The sequence below is a fragment of the Hydra vulgaris genome, chromosome 02, assembly GCF_038396675.1.
Source record: "Hydra vulgaris chromosome 02, alternate assembly HydraT2T_AEP".
In the NCBI taxonomy this organism is placed as follows: Eukaryota; Metazoa; Cnidaria; class Hydrozoa; order Anthoathecata; family Hydridae; genus Hydra; species Hydra vulgaris.
In genome coordinates, this window is record NC_088921.1 from 67,397,198 (window position 1) to 67,421,147 (window position 23,950).

Sequence of the window (23,950 nt, forward strand, 5' to 3'; positions counted from 1 at the left end):
ATCAAAGTTGGTTCATATGTATCAAAGTTGGTTCATATGTATCAAAGTTGGTTCATATGTATCAAAGTTGGTTCATATGTATCTAAATGCTACAACATATTGCAATATTACCAATGGTGCATAAAAGTAAACAACATAACTCTTACTATATAACATAAAATAAAAAAAATTAAGACAACTTTAATACAAGTTAAGGCAATGGTTTAAATGCTGAAATGTGGATAATAGCATTAAATTATGCAACCCGGTATTCTGTATTAAATGCTGGCATTATACATCAACTCTCTAATCTCGATAGGATAAATGCGTCTCTCAATTTATGACACACACTGCTGCTGATGCTTCATTAACAACTTTAAAACAATGTTTAACAGCTTGAGTATGAAATGGAAACCTGGGGTAATCGATAACAGTTGATTTACAATTAATGACTATCTCTCTTATAACTGCGTCAGAAAGGTCAAATGTCAATGGAGGTTCTGTTATTTGAGTGTTTTGCCAATCAATGAGATCATTGTAATCAGAACTGTCATAGTTTAGTTCAGGAACAACAAATTGTCTAATTCCAGTAAATGGCTGTGACCTTGATATTAAAATTCTGCACAAATCTAATTCTTAAACATTTTTTTGCTCATTCCTAATCATTTAAAGAAGGTTGTTTTCATGATTTTATAACATTTTTTTTTATAACAGAATTGATGTCTTTTAGTTTAGAAGACAGATAACATGACAGTTTAATTTTTTTCCACAGATGCCTAGCTCCATGTTTACAAGAAAGTTTAGATATAATATAAAACCACATTGAAACGTAAACACAAACAATATATGCACACAAAGTTCTTAGCTGCTCTAATGGTTCTAATACAGCACACGGTTTGCTGTTGTTAGCCTCCTTGAATGATTTAGAGCTCCTGGGAGCAGTTGCACCAATGCTGGCGAGCATTCACCAAGAGAGATAGCACTTGTGATTTTCCATAACTATTTTTGATCCATGCTGAGGCTTTTTAAAACTTAAGTCATTTTAGCACTTGCATGCTGTAATGTTTCTCATTTTTAGGCCTGTTGATTGATTGTGAGCCATCGTGAAAAAATTTATATGTTAATACATGAAGAGAAAATGCGCTTTTTTTAAAAACCATATAGCATATTTAGTATTATATATTAAAACCATATATATAAATATATAGTATCTTATAAATACATATAATTAAAAAAAAAAAAAAAAAAATTGGTTGTTCATAATGCCAAACTCATAATATTTTTTTATAAGTTATTTTTTTATGTGGTTACATAATTACAAACTAATTTTATAACCACAAATGGTTGATACACAAATGTCATTATTATGTGAGCTTCATTGTTTTAATGAAATAAATACTGCATGCACGTTTACAGAATTTACTGTGTGCACGTTTACAGATTTACTGCGTGCCTGTTTATAACTCACAGAATATGCAACATCAATATCCAAAAAATTCCAAAAACGTCTAAAAAAAAATTTTTTATGAATTTAAAAAATAGTTTCTTAGTTAAAATGGTGCCAAAAACTCATTTTAAGTTTTTTTTTTTTTACAATTAGCATTGCAAATAGATAATTAAAAAAAAATAGTTCTAAAATTTTAAAGACATTTTGGCACCTTTTCTCCCCTTAGGGCACCTGAAGAATATAATTTATTTAAGTAATTTTTGGAATTATAATTTTTAAGCAAAAGGCAACTTTTTATTGCTATTACATTTAAAGAATCTAACTTTTATTTTTTTAATGCACCCTAATAAACAATCATGAACAAAAAAAGAAAAGCTGTTTACTTTAAAGAGCTGGACACCGATACAAGCAAATATAAAAAGCATCAGCAGTGTAATAATCAAAACAAAAGCAACGTTTTTTAATGAGTAAACCATGCATTGAAAAACAATCTATAATTAAATACATTCTTTTATATAAACCAATAAAAATATACACTTTTATCATTAGGTTATGAGAGAACATATATACTAATTTTTGTAAGACAAAACTAATTAAGTTATGTATAACAACTTATTCATAAGTTTTAAGTGCTAAAAGAAAAAAATTACAAAAAAAAAGAACTTATATACCTTTAGTTTTTTCACTTTTTGAATTGCTTTGATTGGTCGAAGTACTCGTGACACGCGCAAAACTTTTATTGTTAGTAACATTTTATATTTTTCACTATTTCTTAAAAGTTAAAAAAAATATATAGACAAATACATATAATAAACATAATACATATAATAAGCAAATAAAAAACTATAAAGCATAAAAATATAGTTAAATTATAAAAATATAAGATTTACAGAAAAATAATTGAAAGTAGGTTAGAAGTGAAAACAAGCAAATCAAGTATATTCCAAGATTCACGAAAAAATGACCCTTTATGCAGAATGAAGCCAGTATCTATTATCTGAAAACAAACTATTTTTCATTTTAATGAAATAATTAGAATAATAAATTAATGTCAACAATAGAAATAAAATTATGCTAATTTTATTATGCAGTATTATTAGTAAATATGTTGACAGTAATTTAAATATATTAACAATAATTATGCAATCGTTATTACAAAATAATGAGTTATCATGCAATAAAATTATTCCAAATATAAGTTAACAATAAGTAAATATTAATTAATGTGAAGGGGTGTTATCAAAAGGTCAAATATCAATTATTTATATCAAAGGGGTGTCCCAAATCAAACTTTTATTTTACATTTTATTTTTTTTTGAAGAAAAACTCCACTTGACGTGTTGTTAAACTGTTGTCTAGTTGGATAATCTCCACAACAATGAAAGCTATTGATAACACTCTACAGCAATGAATACTGTTGAAAGCACTCCACTACAATGAATGCTGTTGATAACACTCCACAACAATTAATGCTGCCCATAACACTCTCCAACAATGAATGCTGTTGATAGCACTCTGCAACAATGAATGCTGTTGATAACACTCCACAAAAATGAATGATGCCAATAACACTCTCCAACAATGAATGCTGCTTTAACGCTCCACAACAATGAATGTTGTTTATAACACTCCACAACAATGAATGATGTGGATAACACTTTACAACAATGAATGCTGTTGATAACAATCCACAGCTAGTTGTAGAGGCATGCAATAGTAATTCAGATATTGCAACAATGTGAAATTGACAACATGGTGAAATTTTATAATTGAGATATTGAGATAAAGTTGAGACAAAATCTTTCTTTACCTCAGACAACTTGGTGATTTGTGGATCAATTTGAAAAAGCAAGAGAAGCATTTCTTTACTTATTAACAAAAAGACCACAACAAATTTGTTCATTAAAAATTACAGAACATGTACCCAAAAGTGTACAAGAATTATCAGGAATGGGTTTTAACTACTTACTCTGCATAATGAACAAACTTTGTTTTTAAACTGCATGACATGATGTCATTATGACCTGAATGACACATTAAATAAACAAAATTGTAGTTTCTATGAAATAAAAAAGGCAAAGCAAACCCACTCAAGACCTTTACATCTATGAAAGATTGCTGTATAGTGCAGATTTATGGCTTAATTAATTTTATTTATTTTCTTGAACATAACTGTGGTTATAGTCAACAGTACAAACTGTTTATTCATAAATAAGGATTTAAAAAATTTAATAAAACATTTTTAGTAACTAAATCAGTTAGAACTGCCTAATATAAAATTGCTAATAAAATGGTGTATTGTCCCATACTGCTTAAGAAAGAATAAATACATTGCAACTTATTTTTATTGCATTACCTTAGAATACTGTGATTTTAATTGGCTTGCTAAGTTATGGGACAACTTCTAACATTTTTCTATTAGACTATATGAAAATTAAAGTAAACATAAACAAGTTTAAAGTAAACATGAACAAGTTTAAAGTAAACATGAACAAGTTTAAAGTAAACATGAAAAAGTTTAAAGTAAACATGAACAAGTTTAAAGTAAACATGAACAAGTTTAAAGTAAACATGAACAACTTTAAAGTAAACATGAACAACTTTAAAGTAAACATGAACAACTTTAAAGTAAACATGAACAACTTTAAAGTAAACATGAACAACTTTAAAGTAAACATGAACAACTTTAAAGTAAACATGAACAAGCCAACAGCTAAATATTAGTTAAAACAAAAACTTTGAGACATTCCAAATATTTCAAAATTTTTTTTTGCTTTTTGTTATGATAAATGCTTAAATAAAGTTCATTATTATAACTTTTAAAACTCAATGTAAAATTTTTTTTGAACAAGTTTAAAGTAAACATGAAAAAGTTTAAAGTAAACATGAACAAGTTTAAAGTAAACATGAACAAGTTTAAAGTAAGCATGAACAAGTTTAAAGTAAACATGAACAACTTTAAAGTAAACATGAACAACTTTAAAGTAAACATGAACAACTTTAAAGTAAACATGAACAACTTTAAAGTAAACATGAACAACTTTAAAGTAAACATGAACAAGCCAACAGCTAAATATTAGTTAAAACAAAAACTTTGAGACATTCCAAATATTTCAAAATTTTTTTTTGCTTTTTGTTATGATAAATGCTTAAATAAAGTTCATTATTATAACTTTTAAAACTCAATGTAAAATTTTTTTTTCTTTCTGAAAATCAAACTGTAAAATAATATTTATATAATTATTAATAATATTTATATATTTATTAAATAAATAATTATTAATAATATTTATATATTTATTAAATAAATAATTATTATTAATATTTATATATTTATTAAATAAATAATTATTATTAATATTTATATATTTATTAAATATATAATTATTATTAATATTTATATATTTATTAAATATATAATTATTATTAATATTTATATATTTATTAAATATATAATATTTATTATTGTATAGTAAAAGTAATAAAAACAAAAAAAAAAACAAAAAAAACAAAACAAAAAAAAACAACAACAAAAAAAAACAACAAAAAAAAATAACAAAAAAAAAACAACAAAAAAAAACAAAAAAAAACAACAACAAAAAAAAACAACAAAAAAAAAACAAAAAACAGATAACAACATTTCAGACACCCTTTAATAGGAAATCATTAATGACTCACCTTAAGAAAAATCTCTATTCCGAAAATAGCTGTAAAAATATAGTCACAGTATCTACCAACCTAAGGAATAAAATATTAAAAGTTATAAAAGCTTATAAACAACATCATAAAAGATAAAAAAATTTCTTTATGAAAAATATTATAAAAGATAAAAAAACCACCTAACATCACTAAAAACTTTTCTTTTTAAATAATATGATTTAAGTTAACATAAAATAATAAATTAATGAAACTTGCATTGTTTAAAGAAGATTGAATATCAATAGGATCCTCAAGCGAAAGCATTATTGAACTTAAAAATATGATTACAATAATAACGTAATCAAAATATTTAGATTGAACAATCTTGTGACAAAGTACACGAAAACTAAAGTAACATTTTAAACTTATTTAAAAAAAAGTTTTCAAATAGAATAAAAAATTGTAATTACAAAATAAATTTTTTAGCTCACCTGTTTGTAGAAGTAAAAATAAATAGAGAAGAATCTTTGAGAACAGGAATAATTCCATCAAATTCTTTTTCTTGAACAACTTCATTCTTTAGTACATTAAGAAATCCTTGCTTGGCTATATTTAATTCAAAATCTTCTAAAAATAGTGTACAAAACAATTATTGAATTGTATTTAAACAATTAAGAAGGGCACATTTGCTCCAATTAAGAAAAATAAACTTGGAGGTGTAAAAATATTTTAGGAATCACGTAAAGGACCATAAACATAAGTATGTTTTTTAAAGATATATAGTTACACTTTTAGAGAAAAAAGGTAAAAAAACAACCAAAATGTTTTTAATCAAGCTTTTAATTCAAAAAGTCAAAGAAAAAACTTTTTTGTAAAGATAATAAAAGAACTAGTTTTTGCTTGTTTCTTTCAACCCCTTCCCCTCAATGTTCAAAATAGACCAAGTTTCTGCTTGACATTTTATAGATAAATAAATTTATATATATATATATATATATATATATATATATATATATATATATATATATATATATAAGTTCATAGTTTCACACATGTGTGATTTGGATGAGTTTTCATAACTCCGTTTTTATTTTCATATGGTATTATAGAAGAGTTAAAGCATTATTTTGCAACCAGATTTTCTTCCTGGATTTAATCATAGTATGTACCATCATTATAAGGATTTTCATCCTTATAATGATGGTACATACTATGCATTGTGGGAAATTTAAAGGTTTGCAGTTTTTAGTTCAGCAGAGACAATAAGTCTACAGTTAAGTTTTTGGTAGTGGTAATAGGTAGCAGTAGTTACATTTTTTCTTAATGATACCATGATAGGGGAAAATAATTTAAAATTAATTTTAAATAATTCTTATAACAATGACAGGGGCTATTCTTAATGATACCATCACAGGGGGCTATTCTTGGAAAATAATTTAAAATATCTTGCCTCTTTTTTTTTTACTTAATATTAAAAATGATTTTAACAATTAAAGATGAATAATTTAAAAACAATTTAAACTTTTAACCTTTATTAATTTAATTATTTAACAAATAAATAACCTATGCAATCAATCTTGTAGTTTATAAAGGCACCAGTCATTAAAGATCTTTTAAAATTGAAAAGAACCAGATACAACTAGTTAAAATCCTTGTAATCCACACTTTTAAAATTAAAATATTTATACATAAATATAAAATAAACATATATACATATATATATAAATACCTAGTTTTTAATTAATACTTTGATATTAATTTAGAATTGAAAAACTTGAATTAAAAAATTCTTAATTTAAATTTAAGATAAAAAAGATTATCTCTTAAGACATTTTCACATCACTATCATTTTCGCATCTCTTTCATTTTCACATCGCTTTTATTTTCACATCTCTTTCATTTTCACATCTCTTTCATTTTCACATCTCTTTCATTTTCACATCACTTTCATTTTCACATCTCTTTCATTTTCACATCTCTTTTATTTTCACATCGCTTTTATTTTCACATCTCTTTTATTTTCACATCTCACACATCTCAAAAACATTTATTTTTTGAACATTTCAACATACTCTCATCTTTCGAATTTCTGAACAATAAAGAGCAAGAGTTACAATTTCTTCTTTGAAATAAGGTACATGCAACTATCTGATCTTTTCTTTTCAAGTGAAAAGAAAAATAAACTCAAAAATCTGTAAGTTCCTTTCAAGTTAAATAAGTTAAATAATATTTAAAAAAGTGGGATATACATTAAAAATGGTCGCTAATGACAACAAATGTGAAAATTAAAAATTTTTATATTACATAAACCTTAATTATGCATTAGAAAAATAATTCTTTTATCTTAAGCATTTTTTTACTCTTTAGCAAATTTTGCAAATAGTTTAAGTCTTGAATGTTCATGTTCAATGTTTAAACTAGTTTCATACTTAAAAGGAGCATTTAATGTAGTGCAGTTTTAAACCTTGTTACTTAAACAAAGTTTTAAGTAACAAGTTTTATAACAGCTCATTGCAGGTACAAATTTTATATAAAACAATATAGTGACTTTGAAAACTAACTTTATATTTAAAGATTTTGTGATTTCAATTGTAATAATTCAAATTTATGATTTATAATATAAATTTATTTATCTTAAAAATTATCACCTTCAATAAAAATTTTTGAATTCACAAATTCTTTATCCACCTTTTGATCAAATTTATTGAATTCAGTGTTAGCATATCCATAACCATTATCAGGTTCAACACACTAAAGCAAAGTAAACTAATTCATATACATATATATAGTTTAGTTTGTAAAGGGTCATGTTTAAAAATTATAGTGTGAAGAAATATCTATATGTGAAAATATATATATATATATATATATATATATATATATATATATATATATACATATATATATATATATATATATAAATACATATATATATATATATATATATATATATATATATATATATATATATATATATATATACATATATATATATATATATAAATACATATATATATATATATATATATATATATATATATATATATATATATATATATATATATATATATATATATATATATATAAATATATGTATTTATATATATATATATATATATGTATATATATATATATATATATATATATATATATATATATATATATATATTCGGCACCCTTATTTTTATATTTATAAACATTTTTTTCCCCTCGTATTATTATGATAATGCAAATGTGGGTTGTAAAGATCAAGTAAAAATATTTTTATAATTAAGATCAAGTAAATAATATAAGTATAACACATATGAAAACATTACCGCATTGTCTTTTAGAATCTATTTTTTCTTAGTAAAAACTAAATTTGTTTGAGAAGAATTTACTTTAACTTATTTTTTTGTTTATTTTGTTCATTTTTATGATACCAAATTGTTTTTTGTCCGAATATCAATTCCACAACCATTTGCGTTTCTAAGAAATTCTATTGTTTCTGCGCAATGTTTGTCCAAATATCTCATAATGCCTTACAATGATTTTTTAGAACACAAACTTTACACTATTTGCAACAATAATATAAAAATATTAATTTAAAAAAATAACACAAAACTAAGTATGAAAAAAACCACCAGTTTCTTCTTGGTTGACTCTCCGGTTCAGAAAAAAATCAAATTAAGTGCAAAAGAAACACAAGAAATCAATATTACAACGTCAGATTTACCTTTTGCAGACAGTTACACGAACCACAACTGGCCAAGTTGCTAAACATCAGAGCAGAAAACAGAGTTTTGTTCCAAAAACAAGGCTCTGGGACTTTTTTTAAAGCTATCTATATAAATAGTCTTCTTAACAAAATAATCCTTGATAAAATTGTGAGTTATATTTGGCTAAAATAAATGCCTTTTGTTCATTAAAAGCAACAAGTTCATTATGTTTAAGTTCACGAAAAACAGCTTTAGATGCCAGACAACAGCTTGGAGAACAACTAGCAACTGTTTTGTTTTCTAAATTAGCATTAAAAGAATTTATCACTGTAGTAATATCTACTTCAAACCAAAAAATATCTTTATTCTGATTGTTTAGATTTAAATAAATACTGCCACAATGCATTGCGCATTTGACAATTTGTGGGAAAGGTCTATTGTTTCATTTTGACATATAAAAAAGGTAGAGTTCCGCCACCTTTTTTTCCTAGAAAAAAAGCACTATATATATATATATATATATATATGTATATGTTTATTCATATACATAAATATATGGGCAATTCCATTTTTAACTTACATTACATGCGGAACAAACCTTATCAAATATTTGCCTATTTAAACTGTAAATTAAATTTTTAACTATTATGTAAGAAATTTGTTTGTCTAAAGAAGAAAATAGGCTAAAAAGTTTTGAATCTGACCAAAAGAGGACGAATGTATTACTAAAAATGCCACTCAACTTACATCATACAAATACAAGGTAAAAAAATTGCTTCGTTTTTTAGTTCAGATTTCTGCAAATCTGAGTGATTTTTCATAACATTTATAAAAGTTATCAAATCGATAACAGTTTTTTCTGCAAGACCAAGAGCAACTTTAAAAAATAACTTTAGTATGACAACTTTATAATTACTTATCAAGTCATTTAAACAAGAAAATCTTTTAGTCTGTCAAAATTTTTACTTACACTTCTAATGTTTATGCGTATTACCTTATTTTCATTAGGTTGAATTTTAAAAAATCCTGCAAAGTATTTACATTTAAATCTCTTAAAATATTTTTAGTGTAAAAACTGCTACCACAGTTTAAGAGGGAGTTCAGGTACATGTGATCGTTTGTGACAGAAAGGAAGGGGTTAAAAATTGAAAAATATAAGGTGATGTACTTTATGGATGACTCCCCTTTGCATTTATAAAAAATTTGTTTAAATAATACAAAAATATTAACTAAATTAGAACTACATAATGGTGTAATTCATTTCATAAGCAAACTAAAACTTAACAAAAAAGAACTTTAGTAGTTTTAACTTACTTTACACAAATTTAAAATAAAAATGTGCTTTAACTAGGCATCATTATTAAAAACTTTAAATGCAAAATTGCAACGTTTAATATTCTTTCACATATATTATTAAAAAACTTTAGTATTTTAAGTAAACTTTAGAAAAAACATAACTGTATAATGTTTTTGTTAACTTATGTTACATGAAAATTGCAATAGTTTTTTCATTATTTTCTTGAAATATATATTTTATAAAGCATAAAATCTAATCTACATTAATTTAAACACATTCCATTTTCATGCTAAACTAATTTAGATTATGCAAATAAATTCATGGTTAAAATAACATTTACAATGATACTTTTTTTATAATGCAACAATGAGAAAAACCGTAACTTCCCAGAGCGTGAAAATGACTTAAATAATTATTTTCGATATTTAAGGTAAATTTTAATAAAACTCTCATGTCTACATCAATATTCATTTGCTAAAAGTTGACGAAAAAGAGAATAAAGTTTGACTACTTTTTCATTTTCTGCCTTGGAATTTCCCATATATATATATATATATATATATATATATATATATATATATATATATATATATATATATATATATATATATATATATATATATACATATATATATATATATATATATGTGTGTGTATATATATATATATATATATATGTGTGTGTATATATATATATATATATATATATATATATATATAAATATATAAATATATATATATATATATATATATATATATTTATATATATACACATATATATATATATATATATATATATATATATATATATATATATATATATACATACATATATATATATTTTTATTTTTTTAAAACACCTTCGCTTCCAACAACACTGCAAGTAACCACTAATTAGAGTTGGAAGTTACTGGAAGAAAAAAGATGAAGATTGTAGAGCAAGATAACTATTGACAGACGACTTAAAGAATTGCATATTATATGAATCAGAAAAGCAAGATGAAGGAAGCGAATTCCAAAGAACTGATGTTCGAGAAAAAAAAGTAGACGAATAAGAGTTTTTGGAGCACTTAGGAACAGTCACAGAAAAAGGATGATACTTAATTGAATGACGAGTAATGAATTTTAGTAGGTGGCACAAGCGACACTTGCTCTTTAGAGCAGTGCCCATTATATTTATAATTTTGTCTTTAGCCCATTATAGTATTTATAAAAAAGAGAAAGAGAAGCAACATTACGGCGATGTGATAATGGTTGGAGGTTGGCTGCAAGAGCAGGTCCAACGATGTTTACAATGCGTTTTTGCACCTTGTCTAAAAGAGAAAGGGCATCATTAGAAGATCTGCCCCAGATATGGCAAGAATAGAATCCGGAGTAAGAAAGTGTCAAGTTCGATAAAGAGATGTAACCTTAGCAGATGCTAATTTTGCAACCGATTTGATATATGGTTTCCAATATCAGAAGCAAGAATTAATCCTAGAAGATGAAGGGTAGATGACTCATCGAGTACATTACTGTTCATAAATATAGGAAGATCCAACTTATTGTGATAACATTTGGCTGAAAAAAATTGAGTTTTATCTGAATTAAAGTTCACCAGCCACTGTGAGCTCCAGGCTGTAGCAGAAGTGAGATCCTTTTCAAGTTCAAAAGCCCCCTCCAAGCAATCAGAGAGTGTTGGCTTCTTATCATGACAAGAATAAATGGTAGTATCATCAGCAAACAATGCCACCTTAGATGTGAGAATATCTGGAAGATCGTTAATGTAAATTAAAATAAGTATAGGGCCAAGGATAGAACCTTGAGGAACCCCTGAAGTTACAGAATAAGAAGAAGAGTGCTATCCATTTAGGACAACTTTTATAATACGATTGGAAAGGAAGGATTCAATAATCTTAAAGATGTTACCAGATACACCATAAAAAGAAAGCTTATGGAGAAGATCAGCATGGCAAACTTTATCAAAAGCTTTAGAAATGTCAAGAGCAATGGTCTTAACCTCTTCACCTTTATCTAATGCACAATAAAACCTATTGGTTATTACCGTTAGCAAATCAGCTGTAGAACAAGAAGATCGAAGTCCATATCGATGATCAGAAAGTAAGTTATTAGATTCAAGATGAGAGACTAAGTGTTAATTAATTAAAGATTCAAAAACCTTGCTTATGATAGAAAGAAGACTAATGGGATGATAGTTAGACAAATCAGATCGCTCTCCAGAATTTTTGAAAATAGGAATAACAGATGCCACTTTCCAGCAGGCTGGAAAACAAGATTCTGATAAGCACTTGTTGAATAGTTTTGAAAGTACAGACGACAGCTCCAGAGAACACTTCTGCAAGACTATAACAGGTATGTTGTCTGGGCCATGTATATATACAGTTGCAAAAAATAAAATAGCACCACTAAACGTATTTTCCTTTTTGGAAAAAAAACTGCACCAAGCATTTTTTTCCAAAATGATTTTCTAAAACAAATCATTTTGAGAAAAAATCTGCTTGGTGCTGCTCGATTTTAATCAAAAATGCCAATTCTGACCGAAAAATAAAATAGTACCACACACTCTTTTGTTGTAAAATACTCTGATGACAGTAAAAATAATTGTGAAAAAAGCAAGCGTTGGTTTTTTTTTGCTGTTTTATTCGTTTTATGTTAGTGCGTATTAGTAGGAGACATTTACATATAAAAATGGGATGCGGAAAGCATTGTAGTGCAGAAAAACGAGAACTAATCCAAAAGTTGATACCAGCAGGAAAATCTTATAGAGAAGTTGGTCATTTAGTTGAGTGTTCCAATAAAATGATAAGAAATGCCATAAAATTTCAAGAAAAGCCTGAAACACGTGGTCGAAAATGTTCTATTTCAACATTGCTGGCCAATCGCTTAGTCCGGCTGGCTAAAAAGGAACCTTTTAAAACAGTTACCGAGCTGAAAAAGGACTTTAACATCCATGCAACAGTACAAACAGTTTGGAGTTGTCTGCGAGTTAATGGATTAAAAGCCTGTAGCTCCGGAAAAGTTCCACTTCTAAGTGCCAGACATGTTGTAAAGCGTATTGCGTTTGCTAAAAGACACTCAAATTCGCCACTCAAAAAATGGAGGAATGTTTTATGGACAGACAAAAGTAAGATTGTGCATTATGGTGGAAAAGGCTCTTGGGTATATGTCAGAAGACCGCTGAATGCAGAATACAATCCAAAATATACCATTAAAACTATTAAACATGGAGGTTGTAGTATAATGATATGGGCATGCTTTTCTTATAAATGAGTAGGACCCATTCATCACATTACTACTACTATGGACCAACACATTTATGTTGATATATTGGATAAAGTGATGTTGCCGCATTCAGACTATGAAATGCCATTGTCCTGGGTGTTCCAACAGGACAGTGACCCAAAGCACACTAGCAAGAAGGTGAAAAATTGGTTTGAGGAGCATAAAGTGAACATTATGGAGTGGCCAGCACAGTTGCCAGATCCTAACCCAATCAAGAATTTGTGGGCTGACGTAAAGGAGGTGGTTGCTGCTGCCAAACCCACCATGAAGGAGTCACTTTGAAACGTAGTTAAGGAAACATGGAGCGAAATTCCGCTAAAGCGATGTCAGCACTTGGTTAATTCAATGTCAAGACGTTGTGTAGCTGTCATTGCCAATAAAGGTCACGCTACAAAATACTAATATGTTAAGAAATAACTAATATTTATTTAAAATGTTTAAAACAATTTATCTCATAATATTTCCTTTATTTAAAGTACACATTAAAGCTGTGGTGCTATTATTTTTTTCGCGTTTTATTTGATTTTTTTTTTAATTTTTGTTTAATAAATGAATACTATATATTAAAACTTGTATATTTTGTTTTTTATAAAAATTATAAGCCATTTTACTTTTAAATATGTATTTAAAAGATTTTTAAACTATCAAAAATATTTAAAAACTCTAATTTCAACCAATTTTTTGTGGTGGTGCTATTTTATTTTTCGCAGCTGTATATATTCTCTTCTACAGTATGTATTCTCTTCTACAGTCTGTTTCACCTTCTTTAGATTCATTAGGAAGGCATCCTGTTGAACTAACTGTGAGAAAATTAGATAAGCCAGAGTTCCCTATGTACTGAGATGCTGCTCATACACCGAGTTATTGGAATTAAGATTTGAACCTACAACAAGTAATTCAACACATTATCCAACTAAGCTATCCCGGTATCCCAAATAAATATATATATATATATATATATATATATATATATATATATATATATATATATATACATATATATATATATATACAACCATATATGAGCAACAACAACAGATATTGTATATTTATATGTTTAACAACAGATATGTATATATATATATTATATATATATATATATATATATTATATATATATATATATATATATATATATATATATATATACACAAACATATATGAGAAAAAACAACAAATATTGATATTTTCTCTATCTATTATTAAGACCAAGAGTTTATTATTAGATCTAAATTTTAAATAGATAATGAAAAAATTATTGTGCTGCTGCCAAAATAACATGCTTACTTATTTATGTTTGGCATGTTGGATATATAAGTCATTTGCCAATTAATAATATTATTAATACTGTCCTATGTCAATGTTATATGAGAAAGTATATGATATATGTTATATTATTTGTGTATTTTTGTCAACTCTTTCAATAATCTGCAACACAGTTGCAGGTTAATTTTGGATTTTCTCGCACAAGGCTTCTATTTTTAGATTACTTTTTTGATGAGAACTCTAATTAAATTGTGATACATCAACTCAAATACAAAAAAACCTAACTAATCAAAAATATTCGCAACATTCAACCATGAGTACTAGTCATCTATCAGTGTCTGAACCTCAATAATTCTCACTTCAACCTTTATAATTCTCACATCAACCAACAATATATATCATCATTTTTGATATTGCTTTAGTGTTTCAAAATGCTCATAAATCTTTGATAATATCAACTACTGTACTAATATAATTTAAATAAAATATGTCAAACATAACTACTTCTTGTTAATGTTATTACGTTTCTGTTTGAACACCAGAAATAAGCTCATTTCAAAATTATTTTCACTAATATAAGCATTATTTAAAGCATATAATAATAAAGCATTTATTTATAAGCATATGATATAAGCAAATAACTGCGGACAGAAGTAGTAATTTTGGTCATCACCTGAGACCTTGAAATACAGTAAAAAACCAACATTTTGGTTTTTTACTGTATTTAAATTTAAATACAGTAAAAAACCAAAATTTAAATGACCTTGTTTGGTAGGTTAGAGGGCAATGTTGGCACCTGAAAGCCCAAACCTAAAAATCCAACCATAAATCCACTCAAAAACCCATCTTAATGGGTTTTTGATCTTAAGTTTTTTATTTATAGTTTTTTTATTCATAAATTTATTTTCATTCACATACTCAAGATTTGATGCTGCTCAACAATTGTTCAAAAAATAAGAAGTTTAGTGATTTGGAGCAGTAATATTCAAACTTAAAGGTTTAAAACAAAGTTATCTAACAATTTAGTCATCAGCAATTGTGCATCTATACATTAATGTATGTAAATTAGTAAAAGCATTTTAGCTTTTTCTATTCCTAAAAGATTCCTAATTTTGCTCCAAATAATGCCAAAAGATGAGAAAAATCATTTAATGGACTAGTATGCAACTGTAGCTATAATCTTGCAAAACTTGCAGGCAATTTGAAAAATTTTCTTTCATAATATTTAATTCTCTGCCAATTTGTTCCTGATTTTGTACTTTTTACACCACCATTGAATAAGTATGTTGGAAAACAAATCTTTTAGTTTCAATGCATAGTAGCCAGGCATAAACTCAGGATAGACTTAATTCAACCGTTTCTCAGCCTCAGTTATTCAGCTTCTTCTTCTTGACTTCTATTATAGTTATAAGAGTAGAAAAACAGACTTTTTTATCTGTTTAAATAAATTGAGCTTTTTATCTGTATAAATAAATTGAGTTTTATCTAAATTAAAGATCACCAGTCACAGAGAGCCACCTAAGATGTGAGAATTTCTGGGAGATGTAAATTTAAAAAATATAGGGCCAAGGATACAAACGCTTTAGAAATGTTGGAGCAATAACCTAGCAATGGATCAACTTGTTTGTCAGCTATATCAGGTAGGATATGATTAGTGGAATTAAGGGATGATATTAATGAGAAGTTCTTAGCAAGCAATTCAACTTTAGATGGATAACTGGATAACTATTTGTATTAGAGATTAGGAAAAACAAAAGTTGTTGGCCTCAATGCCTGCGAAGTCACTTACACTAGAGCCAAGCCATTTAAAGTCACCAACAAAAACAACATTAACTGATGGATAAAGAAAGAGAGAGCTTGGTCAACTTGATCAGGAATCAAAAAGAGTGCAGTCTTGAGATGAAAGAGAGCAATATAAAACAAAGAGAAAGGCAATAGAGTGAAGTGGTGCTAAATGAAAGCACATTATCATAGTCTGTGGATTCAAACCCAGTTTCCAACTAACAGGTGAATTCTAACAAACGCTCAGGCTAAGTATGACTATTGGAGTTTTTACGAATTAAAGGAAGATAACCATCAACACTAAAATCACAAGATGAAACAGTTGAATTTAAATTAGTCTCACAAAGAGCAAGTAAGTCTTTTGAGCTTTGCAAGAGATAAGACTCCACAGAAGAAAAGTTACTTTGAAGACCATGAATATTTGTGAATGATAGATTTAGAGAACTTGGTGATGACAATTTTTTTTTTGTTATTATAGTTTTTGGAACATTAGTTATTTTTGAATTTATTAAAGAACATGACTCAAAGCACAGGTAGTACTCAGTACTAATCAGTACACTATTTAATAGACAAGTAATTGCCTCATTACTACTAATAAACCCTAAGCCATAACAAAAGGGTCCAAATGTAGCCTCAACAATGCACACCAAAAGTACGAACAGAACACCATCCATGTGCAACATGGCACTGTTAGTACTCTAATACTTTAGAGCTGTTGATGGAATCAGCCTCTCTGAGAGCTATCACAGAGTACAAGAAACATGACTACCAGCCGGCCTCAAAACCATAAAACTGAGTTTTAAAGCTGTAGCCTCATTAGAAGATGATAAAATGAGCTGAGAGACACAAGCAAAACCCATGCATTTCGTCAAGAAGATCCAGCATTCAACATCCTAAACAGAAAACAATGTATTTTAAATACATCTGTGCCTGCCTAATGGATAAAGAAGGGGAGCAAGGTTGGTCAACAGATAGAATCTGTTTACTCCTTAAGTCTTTGCCTAGGAAGCCTTCTACACGACAGTAGTCAAATGCATTTAACGTCTCCCCAAGATGACTATTTCTATTGAGATATTATCTCTAGCCTTTACTTAACCAAGAGCACCAAGGCAATGGGTGTTTTAAGTCAGAGTTGGCTAGAAAAGTGTATCCTACAAGGCAGCAGGACATGAAGCAAATTGTACTGGACAACCTTCGGAATTAGGGTTGGCATTTTTTCTGCCGACCTGACACAAGGTCAGCAAATTTTTTCCAGCCTTATTTTTCCTAATTCCGAGAGCTGACTGGGTTACATGTTACAAGTAGCAGGGTAACCTGATCAGATATATATATATATATATATATATATATATACAAAATGCCTGGAAATTCTGGATACTACACAAACAACAAAAAGACATGCCCAGAAAGTGTTCATTTTATAGGAAAAGAGAAATTTCCAAAAAAATTATTAATGTGGATAGCCATATCTGACCGTGGTATGTCCGAGCCATTGTTTCGCACTTCCAAGGCTGTAGCGATCAATTCATCAATCTATATTAATAAATGTTCAGAAAAACGACTTCTTCCATTTATTCACAAGTATCATGGAGACTTTAACTATTTATTTCGGCCAGATTTAGCAAGTTCTCGTTATTCTAAAGATTCTCTAAATTGGATGGACCAATATGTCTACTACGTTGATAAAGAATCCAATCCCCCAAATGTGCCTCAAGCACAACCAATTGAAAATTTTTGGGGACATTTGGCACAGAAGGTTTACAAGGGAGATTGGCAAGCTTCAACAGAGCAAGTTTTGATTGATCGCATTAAACTAAGACTACAAGAAATTGATTTAAACTTTTTTACAGTCGCATATGAAAGGCGTCAGAGCAAAATTGAGATCAATTGCAGATGGTGGTGTTTTTTCATATAAAAAATAATATATTTTTATTAAAAGATAAATGCTTTATTTAAAAAAAATATAATAGTAGTTTGTTTTTTTATTTATAAATAAGTTATTGACGTTTTTATTTTGTCCGATAACTTCCGCATCACCCGTTAAAAGTAATTATCTATTTATCTATAATAATTACATCAGATCAGATAATTTTGACCATAACTGTATATGTATGTTTAGATATAAAATATATATAAAATATATATATATATTATATATATTATAAATTAAGGTGCTTCTAAAAATAGCTTATTTAAAAATGTCTGCTGGCACCCCTAGATGTATTCTAGATCATAAAATAATACTGGATTTAAAAATTTTTTTGAATAAAAAATATTTTTATGGGTTGCTACTAACCCTTGAACATTAAATTGGTCCCTAAAATTATAAAAAAGAAGGGTTTTTAAAAGTATACTGTGTTGGGTCTCAAATGAAGCAAAATATAAAAAAATTGATTAAAAAAGTATAATCAAAAAAACTTGTGAAATTCCCTATTTTTCGTTTTTAGTAAAAAACATCATTTTCTGTTCACTAAAATCTAAAATAATAATTTGATTCATACTTTTGAAATTTTTATATTATTTTTATTATTATTACTTTTGAAAAACTTTTTATTTTGATAATATTAGGACTGATTTAATGTTCGAGGGTCTCTAGCATTCCCTCAAAATATTTTTTATTGAAAAATATTTTAAATCCAGTCTTCTATTGTTATTTCTTTTTTTGAAAGTGTCTGCTGGCACCCCTTAAAACACATTTAAGGGGTGCCAGCAGACACTTTCAAAAAAAGTTATTTTTAGAAGAACTCATATATATATATATGTATATATATATATATATATATATATATATATATATATATATATATATATATATATATATATATATATAAACTGACAGTAGAAGCTTAAGTTAGATAAGTGTTTTTTTTACTAATTTATTACTGCCCTGTTCTTTAAGAACATTTGGCACTCTTTTCGCAAAATACATGAACATATTTTGACATAGATATATTTATCGAAAAGTTGGTTACCATAAGATTGGTATACACTTTGTTAAAAGTGTCTAACTTTTTTTTGATCTAAAAATCACCTTCCTGTAGATTTTAAATTATTTGTTGTTTACAAATTTGTTTGTGCAGAATTTAAATCCTGTAATATTGGCAAAACCTCTTGCCACTCAAAAAAAACAAATGTTTGACACTACAGAAAGAATAAAAACTCTCTGATTTAAAAGCATCTTCACTCAAAAAAAAAAATGCTCTACTAATTGTTATCAATTTTATGGCTTTTATTATGTTTTTTTTTACAATTATATATTTTATACCGTTTTTAACAAATATATTTAAACTGGTGATGACTATATATAGTCAAAACATGTCTTATAATAATAATAATATGTTTTTAAATAAAATTAAAAAAGTTGTCTTATTTTTAAAAGTATTTTCATATTTTGTGCTGAGAAGAAGTTTTGGAAATATAATAAATGACAAGACACACAGTTATAAACAACTTTCTAAAAGTGATTTGAGAAAACTTGAAAAACTACACATTAAGTTGGATAAAGCTAATTTAGATATCAAGTTATTGAATAACTGTAGAACTCTTGAAGTTCTACCAAAATTAGTGTCTCAATTTACCTGGTGCATCTAAATTGTATTCTTGTTTGATAAGAAAAAGATTACTCTGCATTACAATAGCCAGAAGCAACAAACTTAAAATACACTTTGTAAAGAAATTACTCTTATTAAAGCCTATTTCAAAGTGAATTATCTTCAATAGATTGGTTTATTTTGATCAAAGCTTTGAATTATATTACCCAAAAAGAAATGGAAAAATTTATAAAAATTTACAAAAAGAAATTTAAAAATTTAATAAATGGCAAAATTACTCCGTTAAATGCTTCCAATATCACCACAAATTGTTCGTCATATAAACTTTTGGAAGACAAGTAAGATATCTTTAAAAATGGTTTAAATTTCTTAATTCCATCTGAACATCTTAGATGTTCTGATGTATACTCTTTCTTTGAACTCAATAATCAATTTCTTCAAATTAATTTAAAAATTAATGATGATTCTGGTAAACTAAAAGATGAACTATCTTATCTCATCAATTCATATATATATATAAATACCAACCATCTAGAGAAACTTTAAAAAAGCAAGGCATTTAAAAAAAAAACAAGTAAAAATCCAGATATTGTCATTTTGTTATATTGGAAAAGAAGGTTTATGACAACAGGATTTACAATATTATTAATGATCTAACTAAATTTAAACTTAAAAAAAGACTTCACCATTAATAGGGAATTGCAACTTCAAAACTTCTCAAGGAAAATCAAAAGTCAAGGTTTCCTTGATGCTTCGAATTTTAATTATATATATATATATATATATATATATATATATATATATATATATATATATATAGATATATATAGATATATATATATATATATATATATATATATATATATATATATATATATATATATATATATATATATATATATATATATATATATATGTATGTATTATATTCAAATACATATATGCAAATAGTTAAAACCCACTATGCATCTGGAAGTAGAAATTTGCTAATCATTTCTCTGTGCAGTAACAAATTATTTTTTTGTGCAGCAACCTTGTTCATTGAGATTATTGTTTTGGATTAACAGAGGAAAGGAATATAACAACAATTAAGAAATATATAATAATAAATAATAATAAAATATTATTTGCCCCTTATACCCACCGCAACTAATCAGTAAAGTAAAAAAAAACTTTACCTTAAAAAAATAAAGCATACCTTTTTCACTTCACAACTGTTTTCATGCCTAAAAATATAATCTTAAAAGTATAACATATTGACAAATATGATTTTATTAATATCTTAAATTAAAATTTTTAAAAAAAAAACACCAAAAAAACATATAGTAATATATATATATATATATATATATATATATATATATATATATATATATATATATATATATATATATATATATATCACTATATGTTGTATATATATGAACATCTCTTAGAGCACTCGCTTCATGCGAAGCAAGTGCTCTAAGAGATGTTCCGAGTTCGATTCCAACCACGTCACGAGATGAAGCGAGTGCTCTACCACTACACCACTACCGCATAGTGGTGTAGTTAGATAAATTAATAAAAAAGTTATCGAAAAATGAAGCCACCTACATTAATTGAACAAGTGTACAACTATTGTAATTTGCATCCTAATGCTAAAACGAAGAGCATTGTAGAGTATTTTGTTGCCTCTAATCACCCCGAAAGAACTATCAAACGTTATCAAATTCAATATGTATATTGTCAATATAAATTTGGTTTCTATTCAGCAGATGTCTGCCTTGTCTCTAATAATGATTTTTACAAGTTAAATGATGTATCCAATTTTATGTGGTGAAAACATATGTATTTTATTCTAAATGGTTATGCAATAACTGGGTCTCAGCAGAACTAGATTAGTAATAAAACAAGTTGTAACAACTTGTTTTATTATTAATACATCTTAAAATACCTATTTATAAGATTTTATAAATGAAATTCATATTTTTATATAGTTAAAATATGAAAATATTGATGTTTGTTCATACATAATACAAGAAAAATTGAACTTACCTAATCCAAATATTATGGATACAGTTGTAAATTGCATAAACTTAACTTAACAAATGATAACCTGTCTAATTTCATAAAGCATCTTTGAAAAAGGTATATATGCAGAAACTCTAAAACTTATTATGAAGAAAATAACAACCAATGACTACAAAATAAACCAAAATTAGTTTAATTTGTAATTAATAATAAGAAAATTCTACTAACTGCTTCCATTTATAAAGAAAACTCTGGTCTTATCCAACTGTAGTATCTGGCAGGCCCCAGGTGAACTTTGAAACTTTAGGTAGTAAAACAAAGAAAAGCAGATTGACGCCATTAGTTGCATCATATTCAGGTTGTAGTTTGCGTCAAGATGATAAAGAAAATGAAGCTAAAGCTGTTTTAAAATTATCAGAATTTTAAAACAGCTTTAGCTTCATTTTTGAAGAGTTTTGGTTCAAAAAATAATTTTAAATCAAAATTTTTTATTATTATATACACAAAAGGTTTAAGCTTTAGGTACCTTTTTTATATGGATTATGTATTAGTTTCATGAAATATAAAATAGTGCCCTGGAACTGCATAAAAATACTTAAATTAGTAATAGGGAATGTGTTAAAATTTTTAAATGCATAAAATAATTTTTAATCAGACTGCCACATTAATATTAGTCTAATTTTATAACAGAAAAATTACTTAAGCTAGTAACTATGCAAAATGAACTGTTGCCAGGCATTTCAGATGTCACTATCAACCAAATAAAAAATCCATAGTACCACTACATAACTCGTATGTTACTTTATGTTTGTTTGTGTTCTGTATGAATCTTTGGTACAGTATTAGCTTGCTCTTAAGTTACTATATGTATGTTTGTGTTATATTTGAATATCTGGTGTAATGTTAGCCTCTCTTAATGTTAGCTCTGTTATCAAATAATGACTGCAACTGTGTTATAAATGTTCACCTTAAAAACATTAATTTAGATATAATGCTTTTTGAAATACATCTCCCATTCAATATTTTAAAGTACTGCTTACAGAAGTAACTTCTTTTAACTACTCTAGATTATGTCAGGTTCAGAATCATCACAAACACCCTAATATTTGTAACATGTAGTCCAGTACTACCTACCTTAAATAAAACCTCCTAGATTAAGACTTTAAGGATTAACAGAATAATTCTTTTGACTAGTCCTGTACCCCTTCTCCATCTAATATGCCAGCATAGACAAAAACCTGTATTACATTGTATCCTGTCAAGGATGATGAATACTGGATCTTCTTGAGTCGGAAAAGAAAGATCAGAAGTAAGAGTTAATCTTAAAAGATGAAGGACAGATGACTTATCAAGTACATTACTGTTCATAAATATAGGAAAATCTAAATTATTGTGATAACAATTGGCTGAAAAAATTGAGTTTTATTTGAACTAAAGTTTACCAGCCACTGTGAGCCCCATGCTGTAGCAGAAGTGAGATCCTTTTCAAGCTCAAATGCCTCCTCCAAGCAATCAGAGAGTGTTGGCTTCTTATCATGACAAGAATAAATGGTAGTATCATCAGCAAGCAATGTCACCTTAGATGTGAGAATATCTGGAAGATTGTTAATGCAAATTAAAAAGAGTATAGGGCCAAGGATTGAACCTTGAGAAACCCCTGAAGTTACAGGATATGAAGAAGAATGTTTCAGGAAATATGTTTCCTGAACACTGTAGCTCAAAGTATTAAAAATGTCATCTTGTGCATGTATTGTGTCCCTGTTAGTACTTTTAGTATGCATTGTCAATGCCACATATGGAGTCCTAAGTTATGACTGGGATAAGCAGGACCGAGACAATTGCATAGCTCATTGTTTGGGATTATGCTGTATATATGAATGAGTCAAATTCTCTTTAACTTAAACCATAACTACCCAAAATTCACCATCACGTAACTGTTTCAATATATTTTTTTAAAAATATATGGTCTTTAAGTTTTAGTCTTTTTATTAGATGAA

The 23,950-nt window shown here is 26.8% G+C and overlaps 1 protein-coding gene across 1 annotated transcript in view; it reads right to left on the reverse strand.

The window, feature by feature from the left end:
* The window catches only part of LOC105849888 (voltage-dependent L-type calcium channel subunit alpha-1D), a 123,185-nt gene that overhangs the window by 44,909 nt on the left and 54,326 nt on the right, over positions 1-23,950 (reverse strand). Inside the window, exons 17-24 of the mRNA XM_065791763.1 lie at positions 21,139-21,166; positions 7,714-7,816; positions 5,557-5,692; positions 5,342-5,471; positions 5,105-5,164; positions 2,317-2,423; positions 2,098-2,197; positions 1,810-1,917 (exon numbers count right to left, since the gene is read on the reverse strand). Of these exons, the coding sequence (XP_065647835.1) occupies positions 1,810-1,917; positions 2,098-2,197; positions 2,317-2,423; positions 5,105-5,164; positions 5,342-5,471; positions 5,557-5,692; positions 7,714-7,816; positions 21,139-21,166 (772 nt within the window). The remainder of the gene's footprint in view (positions 1-1,809; positions 1,918-2,097; positions 2,198-2,316; positions 2,424-5,104; positions 5,165-5,341; positions 5,472-5,556; positions 5,693-7,713; positions 7,817-21,138; positions 21,167-23,950) is intronic.